The following is a 12,229-nucleotide window of genomic DNA, read 5'->3' as shown; positions in this document are numbered from 1 at the left end:
TCATACATAACTTGAAACGACGACAGTCCATTGCAAAAATCATTCACAAATAACACAAACAGAAGTGGTCCGAAATGACTCCCTTGCGGAACACCTAATGTAATATCAAAAGGATCAGAATATACAATTCCGACTCGAACTGAGGTACTACATCTGTAAGATACGAAAGAATCCAGTTTGTTATCCAATCAGAGAATACATTTCGTCTCAATTTTCCAACAACGAGTACATGAGGAACACAATCGAAAGTGTTAGAAAAATCAAAATACACCCCATCAACTTGTTGTCGTTTTTCAGGCTTGTCAATCAAAGTAGAAACATAGCTCATTATATTCGTAGTTGTTGATCGATTTTGACAAAGCCATGCTGATCGGTTGTGAAGATATGCTTCACTGACGGGTAAACAATATTCAACAGCATTCGCTCGAAAATTTTTGGGAGGCAGCAAAGGATAGAAATGTCTCTGTAGGTCGTAACGTCATGTACGTTTCAGGATTTGTGAACTGATATAATTACACCTTCTTTCCATTTCTCAGGAAAATAGCGTTCAGCGAGAGAATGATTAAAAAGAAGAGATGCCGGCAAAGCAATATGCATTGCTTCTCAAAAGATGGCGGTAGCTCCTACGAACCCGGTCCCTTTGATCCACCAACTAATCATTGATTGTTAAAGACTGTCCCAGAAAGTATGGACGCACTTTGATTTGTAAATAATTCACAAGTGTTAGATATTCAAATTTTATTCGATATACTGATAATATTAGACTTCAATAACAGAATATTATTCTCTACATTTCCTGCTTAGCCATTGTAGACTAGCTGACGCACCTTCTTGTGAACGTTCCTCATTAAATTCCGTACAGACTTCTTGGCGACAAGTTTTGACACTTTTTGTTAATCTTTTTTCGAACTGCCGAGACATGTTTCCTAAGATGTGCCTTCGTTAATGCCCAAAATTCCTACATTGGTTGAAGTTGTGGGTAATTTGGTGGATTCATGTCTTTTGGAACGAAAGTGACATTTTTGGTAGTATACCATTCTACCGTTGATTTCGAGTAGTGACAAGAAGCAAGATCTGGCCAGAAGACAAAAGGATCCTTGTGGCTTCGAATCATGGATAGAAGTCGTTTTTGTAAACATTCCTTGATGTATATTTCGCTGTTCATTGAAGTAGTGGTGATGAAGGGTTTCTAAATCTTACCGCAGCTACAAATTGCTTGTAGACCATAGCTTTCTTACTAAATTTTTCGACTTCAATCAATGTCTCGGACTGGTTTAACACTTGCCTTCTCGCGCCGTATAATATTGTGGTCCCGGCAAGGATTTGTAATCGAGTTTCACGTGGGTTTCATCGTCCATGATTATGCAGTTCAAATTTCCAGCAAGAATCGTATTGTACAGCTTTCGAACCCTTGGCCTGATCGATGCTCCTTGTTTCGGACTACGTTTTGGTTGTTTCTGCTTCTTATAGGTTCGAAGATTCAAACGTTCTTTGGCACGAAGAACATTTGACTTCGAAGTGTCCACATCTCGAACTGAAACCTCCTTCTTTTGCTCGAACGCCTTCAGTATACGTTCATCCAAGTGAGGGTTAGCAGGACCTTTTATTTGACCCGTTTTCGGTTTATCCTCAAAGGTGTTATTCCCACCGAACTTCCTGATTGCATTTCGCACGGCTTTTTCACTTACTCTATCCATTTTTACTATGTTTCTTAGTGACAGTCCGCGTTCTGTGCACCATATGTACACAATTTTTCGACGTTGTTCTTGTCGTTGAAAGTCCACGCATTTCAAAACAAACTAATGAAATCGAATAAACAACTGCACAAGTGGTTATAGAAGAGTGTTAACAACAGATTCACCTTATACAACGGTGAATTCACCTTATACAACGGTAGAATACTCAAGTACGGTACTGACAAAGGTGATGAGTTATTATTTAACACGCTTCGAAAGAAAGACGAGAATAGATTGGCTTAGTCAACAGATGTTGTGGAAGATTGGTTTTGATATTAGCTTTCAGGAAATCCTCGGGAAGACTTTTTACTTCGCAAATAAGACCAGAACTGTTTCGGGTCCTCCTCAAAACTGATCTCTAGTGGAGAAACGTAGAGCAGAAAACACGATGCGTTATATGATTCAAACTGATGCTCTAATTCACGCACCAACAGTTTATCACCTTCACCTTTTGTTGTTGTTCGAGTTGCATAGGCGTGTTTTGCTTGTTGTTCCAATTGCACACGCGTCTTCTACGCGGCACGAGATGTTGGAATATCAAATCTAATTTGCGATAGAACAAGTCTACTGCATCATCCAAAGCGCCCTGTCTGAGTATATCCATCCAATTTACACGAGAAATTATCGAAACTGTTGTTAGATGGCATACGAATAAGGAAAGAGAAGTCCATCCGTTGTCTTTTATTTTTACAATTAGATTTTATAGGATCCTCAATGTAGTTTGAAGGATTTGAAATGACGGAATGGGGGTCCTTCCGTATCTTTTTTTAACCTTAGGCTTGTAACCTTTCCGGTTGAGAACAAACATATTTGATGAATCTTAATAAACTATGCTAAATTAGTCTTAGAAAAGACTGCTACTTTGGATAAGTCATGAGAAAGACTGTGGTAGTCTTAAAAAATCAATCAGCGTTCGATGTTCAATTTCGTACACGCTATAAAGAAAACGAAAACCAACACCGACGCTCAGTTTTGAATACACAACCGAGTCCATCGGCAACAAGCTAACATGTGCACAACTTTTCAACAGTTTTTAAGAAACCAGAACTGCGGCACGAATGTTTGTTACCGATGTTGTATTTGGATGAACACAGTGCAGCGATAGAGTAAAATCATAGTCACTATACGGGAAATGTGGCAGAAGGAGTGAAATAATCATCTCGGCTACGGTAGCTCAATTCATTTTAGCTTTAGTAGTTATTCCATATACTCAAACCATCAATAAGAATGAGATCGGCTGTCTCTACTGGCTCCGTTAACTTTAAGGGTAATTTGAAAATAGGTGCAATCGTTTCACCTCTTCGGACTAGTAAATTTTTCTGATCCTACCCGTGAAAGGCATCGACTATCCATCACAGTATACCCGTCCCCCACAGTCCTTTCGAGTTCTCGTGTAACTGAAACAGCAGTATTGCACATTTGTCCAACATATTTGTCGTGAATACAACTCACTTTACTATGGGGCGCATTTTCATAATTTACCCAAAGATAAACTCAAGATTACTAAGTGCCATACAAGCCATTGAAAAATGTTGGGTCACAGACCCAACATTTTTCAATGACCCTTCAACTCATAAAGTTCAATGGTAATGATGGTTCCTATAAAGAACTTATTTAGTATTTATAAATAATAATAACTATAACCATATAACCGTTTTGAATTTTGTTTACGTTTCGTCTTAGACTCATCAGTGCGTAGCAGTTCAAATTGAACTGCTTAATGCAAAACACTTTTTGTTTAGCACCTAAGTGCCATGTCTAAGCTGACGTGCCGAACGGAAACGGATTTTTGACTCTAACTGGCCGATTCAGATGGGGGTCATTCAGGGGTAAGCCTAATTTTGTGCTTAGGACAGATAACCGTTTTGAATTTTGTTTACGTTTCGTCTTAGACTCATCAGTGTGTAGCAGCTTAAATTGAATTGCCAAAGGCAAAACTCGGCAGTTCAATTTGAACCGCTAAGCAGACGTAAAGTTTCTGCTATTTGCAGAACACTTTTTGTTTTTTATCTGTGCTATAATCAAAGTTATATGGAACGGGACTAGCGTTCCCGTTGAGCATGAACGGTTTAATGAAAAAAGAGTAATCTGAAGGAGTAAAAGAGATGTCATTAGTTAAAGTTTGCGTTTTGATTATTTAAAAATTTGAAAATAAAAGAATAAAATATAAGTACTGTTAATTCAAACAATAATTTTCAATATGAAATTGTATGTCTAGAAAGATGTTTCACTCAATTCCTTAACTTATCTCCCAGTGAACATACTCCAGTCATAGCTTTTCTCAGACTTACCTACTGATTGATTTAGAATACTCAAGTCATATTCAATTTCGTGTGTGTATGTTTTGTGAGCATGATTTGATATATAACGTAATGTGAAATGTCAATGTTGAGCAAATTTTCACTAGTCTAATTTGCAAGGGATTGTATAAGCTTTCTATGTACACGCGCAAAAATTCACACAATACAAACAGCATGAGTACTACCTAAGATATTTTTTAAGAAACTTACTTGTCGGAATCAGGCATTCGGTACAACTGAATGGCCAAATCAAGAAGCGTTTCATGATCATTAATTTGGATTAAAGTATTTATCAGTATAATGACGCATTTTGAGAGATGTGCCGCGAAACATCCAGGCCTATCAATATCAGAAGACGGTATTCTCCATATTCCCTGAAAAATTTGAAAAAATAAGTGTGTTTGTGATAGTCTTTTAACAATAATGATTGTAACATACGTTGAAAAAATTATTACTTCTTCTCTCCGTGAACAGACCGGCTATTTGGTTCCCTAGTGTAGTTTTATACATTCCCAACAATAACTCACGACATTTTTCATTAGATTGAGTAGCACCAGGTGCATACATGAAGTGGTATGCCAGTCGGTATATTGATTTGTAATGTTCAGGAAATCTTGAAACACATTCCTCTATATTTTTTATACAATCTTGAAAAATTGCGTCTCGGTCACTTGTTGATATGGATACCTAGAATTAAAATTTAAATATTATTCTATAGAATCGAAATGAGAATCGAATCGAAATGACTTTCGGTAATTTCATTATTAAAACGCAAAATACTACATTTCTTTCGTGAAATTGTACAATTCAACGGACTTAGAAACCAATACTTTGCGTATAGAACTATTCTATAGTTACTGATTTGATCCTTTTAGCTCAAAGAATTTTTTTCAAGTCAGGACGCGAACATAGAATAACTGTTTCGTAAGACCAGCGCACAATTTATTGAATCGCTAAACCAAGATGAATTTATTCGATATTATTTCTTTAAGGAATTATAAACCTTTAGGCACGAGAATATATTGTACTTCAATCGATTAATTGAGGAAATGACTGAATGATTACATTTCAATAAACAAGTTGAAATGAAGTGAGTCAGCTAAGGATCATTGTCGTCAACCAGCTCGGACGCGTTTTTAATTTGCTCCAAGAACCGTGGTGCGCGAGTTTATTTAATTTGCTTTTCAATCGAAACAGTATTACTTTTTGTTTATTATTCACTCTGACCTGCGAAATTTGTGCTTTGGATACCACCGTCGACTCGGTTATGTGGACATGTGTTGGATGCCCACGAAAATTTCACGTAACCTGTATTGGAATGTCTATTTAGCGGAGTTCACTGCGAAGAATGGATAGAAGAGTTTTTGGCGTAAACTCTTATACACTGCCGTGCTGTGAGTCCTGTCGAGAGCTTGTTAACGCAAAGATGGATCTCGATAGACTAGTTGAACAACAAAAGCTTCTTGAACGTCAACTCCATTCAAACACGGAAGTTGTGCATAAACTTTCGATGCAACAAGAGAAGCCAAGCTTAGTTCATGAGGTTATAGATGCCCAAGAAATATTGCTTACGACTATAAAAAATGAATTGATTTCAATAAATAAAAATAGCAGCTTGACCGGCAGTGTTGTTGCCATAAGAAACCATATCACCTCATTGTTCGATACAGCAATGTCAGCAATGAAGGAAAACGTGTACGATGACTTAAAAAAACTGACTTCCGAATTATCATCTGAGTTACGTGATATGAATAACGAGCTAAACCATATCAACCAGCTATCTCTTGATACTGCGGTCAGCTGCACCATGAACGTAAGTTCGACATTGGCCATTGACATTCTTGACGAAATCAAGTCTTTGTCAGCACATTTGGTAGCAGTGAAGAAACTTGTGCAAATACCAGTGTCCAATGATTCAGGCCTCAGTTTGGCGGCAGAATTATGCAAAGTAGATAATTCTGGATGGCGCTTTCTTGGCGCTAAAAAAGTATGGAATTCGGACTGGAGTGACTACGATGTGCAAGAATCTAGAAGACTACATCAGCAGAACCAAGCTGCAAAAGCTAGAAGTCACAAAAAGCAAAAAAAGTTATTCAAGAATTTGAAAATGAACAAAACTGTAAACAACAGCAGCAACAATTAAAGAAATCATAGTAATTACAATGAGGATTGCAATATTCGTGGCTAATGTTATCCTAGTAATGATCATCTAATACGAAGACAACCCAACAGCATCCTCCCACCAGACAGAGTGCTTCTTGCTGCTGCGAAAGACCGCTTTTCTAGGCCGTTAGCAAATAATAGACCAACCATTTAATTCCAAAGAGGTGAGATATTGAATCCATATCCAGCGAATGACCCACGACGATCGCCGCTACGATGCAACCCAATGACTACAAAAGGTGCATCAGCTTTTTTGTAAGGCGCGCTCAATTCTCAACACTCTTGTTTTCGGCGTCATTGACACACCCCTTAGGAGAAGAAAACGACGACAACTCTATTGATTATAATGCTTATCATCCAAATGCTGCACAATTTAATAAGTCATCATTGGAGGTCATAGTTTATGGCCAGAATTTTAATAGAATGAAAAGTGCGTTGAAAATGATTGAAATTTGTAATAAAATATTAAGTAGTTCTTATGCAATAATCTTAGCTACAGAAACAATCTGGGATGAAATTGTTAGGAGTGAAGAAGTTTTCGGCAATAATTACAAAGTGTTCAGTGATGATCGCTATTTACAAATGTCTGATAAGAGATCGGGTGGTGGAGTACTAATTGCTATTTCTACAAAATTTAATGCTGAGATCATAACCACTAGAAAAATTAAAGAATTCGAGGACGTATGGGTGAAAACTCGTCTGGCAGAGGAAACACATATTTTCTGCTCAGTGTATTTTCCCCCAAACAACACCCGTAAAGAGGTATATGAAAAGTTTTTCCAGATTGCTGAAGAAATCATAACTAACCTTCCTTCCGAAGTGAAAGTACACATTTATGGTGACTTCAAAATGACATTGACTTTTTCCAGACTCTGAAAATGAGAGCATCCTACTACCAGTGGTAGGAGAGAATGAAATCCTCCAATATATCTTTGATCAAGTTGCATGCTTAGGACTCAACCAAATTAATTACGTTAAAAATCAGCAAAACTGTTACGTAGAATTTTTACTAACAAATTCACAAGAAGACTTCTGTCTTACCGAATCCCTAACGCTCTTATGGAAAAATGAAAGATTTCACACTGAAATTGAGTTGTCCATATTTGTTCATGAGTATAATAGACCCGATGAATATGAGTATGACGAGATCTTTCAGTATGACTTGGCAAATTATGATAACATAAAATTAAAATTAAATAACATTGAGTGGCAAACCATTTTCAGGGAGTCTAATGTTGAAACTTCTGTGGAAATGTTTTATAAGATTTTATTTGATACTATTAATGATCAGGTACCTTTTAAGAGAATCAGACGACGACTTAACTATAAATATCCAATATGGTATAATGATAACATTAAAAATCTGAAAAATCGAAAACCGAAGGCCCATAAAAATATAAAAGAGACAGTAGTAGCGTCAACTTAGAAACTTACTTACAAACTTGTGATCAATCGAATCTGGCAATTGAAATCGCTTCCGAGGAGTACTATTCAAAAACGGAGAGTGAAATCAAATCTTGCCCGAAGAATTTCTTCAATTACGTAAAACAAAAACTGAAATCTAATAATTTTCCCTCAGAAATGTTTTTCAAGGGTGAGACTGCTGATAACTCGGAAGATATTTGTACACTATTTGCAAATTATTTCCAAAAAAACCTATACTACGTTTTCCGAAGGATCGAGACCGTGAATATTTTAATTTCTTCCCTGAACATTAATATTCATCACATTAGTGTCCAAGATATTATGCAAGCGCTCAATAAATTAGATATCTCTAAAGGTCCCGGACCTGATGGAATTCCTCCTATATTCATGAAAAAACTATCGTTAGAACTAGCCAAACCCTTGTTTTGGCTTTTCAATAAATCACTCATGACCAGTATTTTTCCTAAAATATGGAAGGACTCCTATTTGGTACCGATTTAGAAAAGTGGAAAAAATCATATGTGTGTAATTATCGAGGAATTGCAATTATCTCCTGCATTCCTAAACTTTTTGAAGCGATAATCAATGAAAAAATGTTTTATCAAGTTAAAAATAGAATCACTAATATGCAACATGGATTTTTTAAAGGTTGCTCGACTAATACAAATTTACTCGAATTTATCAATTACTCACTGGCTGCTATGGATAAGAGTAATTACATAGAAGCTCTCTATACTGACTTTAGCAAAGCATTTGATCGCATTGATATACCTATGTTATTATTCAAAGTACAAAAAATAGGAACTGGTCCTGAACTACTCAAATTGCTTGAGTCGTATCTGACTGATCGTCAGCAAATGGTTCGATTTAAAGGGAGGATATCCAACCATGTCCTAGTAACCTCAGGAGTTCCACAAGGTTCTCCTCTAGGCCCTCTCTTATTCATTTTATTTGTAAACGATATATTTCTTATTTTAAAACACATAAAAGTTTTGATTTATGCCGACGAGATGAAGCTCTTCCTAGAAATAAAAAGTGATGTAGGCAAGGTGATAGTTCAAGATGAAGTGCAGTGTTAAAATGTAATCAATACAATGTAATGGTCTACTATAGTTTGACGACAAATAAATAAATTAATCAAATAACATTTTCTTCATTTAGCTATTTCCAATTCTAATTCCCATGGATGGATCCAAAACTTTTCCCACTGATTCGGGAAATTCACGAAATAGTCACATATTCGGTAACACTTCCAGAGCTGTAAATATTAGAAATAATACCTTTATACTACTACTACTTGACCATTAACCACTTTGCTGCATTCAAACGAGTCGAAGTAAGCAGAAATCGGTTGAGTCAGCAACGTATAGAAAATGGGCCAGAGTTTTTCTGGTCCAAAAAGGCGAATGACCTTAAGGTCAAAACCTCTACAATCAAAACAATAAGGACGGCTCCATGGCGTCGGACCAAAAATGTTTTGTTTTGGTACCTCTTCACTCTTTTGCGTTAGCGATACACAATGCTATAGCTACTAGGTTGACGATGTTGATGAAAATGGTGCAGAATTCTCCGATGACAGCCCGATCGCAGCACTCTGACCCGACCGATTTTGTTACTAATCGGGCTGACTGACTGATGCAGCTTGCCAAATTTACTGGGAATATACAATGCACAGCACTATGAACGTATCCACATCATTCGATTATAAACTTCCAATTTGACATTCACAGAAAGCTCCATACAATTACCGCCTGTGACACAACTAAATTATGAAAGCTTTACTGTGAAAGCTTCAATCCCACTGCGAAACTTGGTACGGATCGTTGTCGTTTTCATTCCTACAAATATAGTGTGAAAATGAAGTGTTTTTTTCATATAGAAAGAAATTGTATTCTTATTCTATTAATTAGTGTTTATTCTTAAAAAACACGCTTTTAAAAAGTTACTCATAGTTGGAGTACTAGTTACTTATATTCTAATTAAACCTGTAACCGTCAAAAATTATTCTAAATTTGAGTTTGACGTAAGTACTCGTTTTTCGGTTACTATTCGAGAGATCAGTCAAAAAATCTTAACAATCATTTGTAGCAACAGGCACCACTTTCGGTTAACTGATAAACTGTGCTCTTGGCTCGACGCAGCTATTGTACCCAGGAGTGCTCCGTATTGTGCTTCAGAATGGAAACGAATATGCTCAAGTGTGTCATTTATGAGGAATAAGTGTCTGTTCGACGAGCACCTCAATGACGATGTGGCGGAATAAGAAAGTGACGGCGCGGTAACGAACTTGGGAACGCCGGCGGAGGACGACAGACTGCCTGTCCCAGACCTCCTCGGTGTCGGGAGATTCTCCTTCGCCGGGGAAATCTCCGTCGGAGTAGTCTAGATCCTTCGTCGGGGACTAGACGAGTAAATCGTGGTGTAATACCGCTAGGATCGTCAGGGCGCCAGTGAACCGGAAGCTATCCTCCAACCGGAATCACTGGACCGACCCAGGCATCCTCTCGGTCGGGCGTTGACGGGAATCGAAAGCGTCGGTTTCGGGAGGGCCTCCTTCGTCGGGGAACTCTCCGTCGGTATAGGCTAGATCCTTCGGCGGGGGCTAGTCGAGTAGCCGCCACAACACCGATTCGAGTCGTCGAGGCGCCAGCGAACCGGAAGCCATGCTCCAACCGGAATCGCGGGACCGACCTCGGCACTCCATCGGGTGTCCCGTGTGGCGTAAGAGACTCGGTGTCGGGAGATTCTCCTTCGCCGGGGAAATCTCCGTCGGAGTAGTCTAGATCCTTTGTCGGGGACTAGATGAGTAGATCGTCGCGTGATACCGATAGGATCGTCTGAGCGCCAGTGAACCGGAAGCCACGCTCCAACCGGAATCATTGGATCGACTTAGGCATCCTTTCGGTCGGGTCGTAGACGCGTACAGTAAGCGTCGGTTCGGGAGGACTTCCCTCGTCGGGGAACCCTCCGTCGGTGTAGACTAGATCTTTCGGCGGAGACTAGTCGAGTAGTTCCGCGACGTAGCATCAGTTTTGGGTCGTCGAGGCGCCAGTGAACCGGAAGTTACCCTCCAGCCGGCATCACTGGACCGACCTCGTCATCCAACTGGTCGATCCCTCGAGAGCAGGATGCTGATCCCCATTCTGCATAAAACTGGGGAGGGTGCTGTGAGCACCAATAGCCTTCCACCCCGAAGTAATACCTAGCGGTGGTGCCGGGGAGGTAGGGTTGGAGATCCAAGGTGTTTTAGTGGGTAGTTCCAATCAACAGTTGGGTAGTCCTGTGGAGAGTCCCACACTCCGTGCGTAAATGCATTTCACCTTGTAAAAAAAAAAAAACAGACCTCCAAGAAGTCGAGAAGGAGGTAAGCCGGTTGAAAAATAATAATAAGGCCGCTATCGTTGACCAACTACCAAGCGAGCTTCTGAAACACGGTGGTAATGTAATAATGAAAGGACTGCACTGGGTCGTTACCAAGAGCTAGGAGGACGAGATTTTACCGGAAAAATGAATGGAAGGTAATCTGTGTCCCATCTACAGAAAGGGTGACAAGATGGATTGCTGCAATTACCGCGCGACCACTCTGCTGAACGCCGCCTACAAGGTACTCTCCCAAATCTTATGGCGTCGACTTTCACCGATTGCAAACGAATTCGTAGGACGGGGCTACCACGTTTGGCATAAAGTCGTTTGGTATAATACCGTTTGGCATAACGCTGTTTGGCATAATGGTTATTTGGCATAATGGTTATTTGGCATAATGGTTATTTGGCATAATGGTCATTTGGCATAACAGTCATTTGGCATAACAGATGAACATGCTGCTTAATAGAAATTGTTCTAATTTAGTGCAATTTGGAAAGGTCTAATGCGGCTACGCCGCATCGTTTTCAATGACCTGCTGTCCGACCTCGCTGCCGCTCGTTCGGACTTAACTAAGGGATAGTTCCTAGCTTTGGGTAATCCGGGCAAACGCCCGCAACTAGACAGAAGTGATTTCTGCGGGGGCGCTGCCCCCCCGCAGTGGCCGGCGCTTCCGACGGCGGGTCGCCGGCGCAGTCGCGGCCTTCGGCCGTCACGACCTGAATCATCTATGACGAACAGAATATTGTGCTAGCACTAAGTGAGTTGCTTGTATAAAATGATAGTGTGCTATTTACTGCAGAATTTTAAAAATAAAAAATAATAATGCTATTCCACCTAATATTATCGAAGTATTTGGACCGGATATAAAATTCACATATTCCGTTCGAGTTTTCCTTGCACAACATCAATAGATCGAAACACAAAATGGCATTATGCCAAATGGGATTATGCCAAATGACCATTATGCCAAAAGACCATTATGCCAAATAACTGTTATGCCAAATAACCATTATGCCAAACAGCGTTATGCCAAACGGTATTATGCCAAATGACCTTATGCTCAACGGGCCGCCCTCTTCGAAGGACAACATCAGGCAGGATTTATAGGCGAACGGACTACCACGGACCAAGTGTTCGCCATCCACCAGGTGTTGCAAAAGTGTCGTCACACATCACTTATTCATCGTTTTCAAATCAGCCTACGACATAATCGATCGAGAACAGCTATAGAAAATCATG

At 39.4% G+C, this 12,229-nt stretch overlaps 1 protein-coding gene across 10 annotated transcripts in view; it reads right to left on the bottom strand.

The window, feature by feature from the left end:
* LOC131427388 (calcineurin-binding protein cabin-1-like) overlaps positions 1 to 12,229 on the bottom strand; it is a 1,620,795-nt gene that overhangs the window by 313,228 nt on the left and 1,295,338 nt on the right. For 9 of the 10 annotated variants that reach the window (XR_009229264.1, XR_009229263.1, XM_058590537.1 and 6 more), the window contains 2 exons: positions 4,475 to 4,723; positions 4,247 to 4,410 (listed from right to left, as the gene is read on the bottom strand). The exons of the other annotated variant lie outside the window; for it this stretch is intronic. Coding sequence is in view for 7 of the 9 variants with exons in the window: in XM_058590537.1 (XP_058446520.1) it covers positions 4,247 to 4,410; positions 4,475 to 4,723 (413 nt within the window). In the remaining 2 variants the exon portion in view is untranslated. The remainder of the gene's footprint in view (positions 1 to 4,246; positions 4,411 to 4,474; positions 4,724 to 12,229) is intronic. 10 annotated transcript variants of the gene reach the window in all.

Source organism: Malaya genurostris, chromosome 2, assembly GCF_030247185.1.
Source record: "Malaya genurostris strain Urasoe2022 chromosome 2, Malgen_1.1, whole genome shotgun sequence".
In the NCBI taxonomy this organism is placed as follows: Eukaryota; Metazoa; Arthropoda; class Insecta; order Diptera; family Culicidae; genus Malaya; species Malaya genurostris.
The sequence above is the reverse complement of the archived record's forward strand: the minus strand, read 5'-3'. Positions and strand labels throughout refer to the sequence as shown.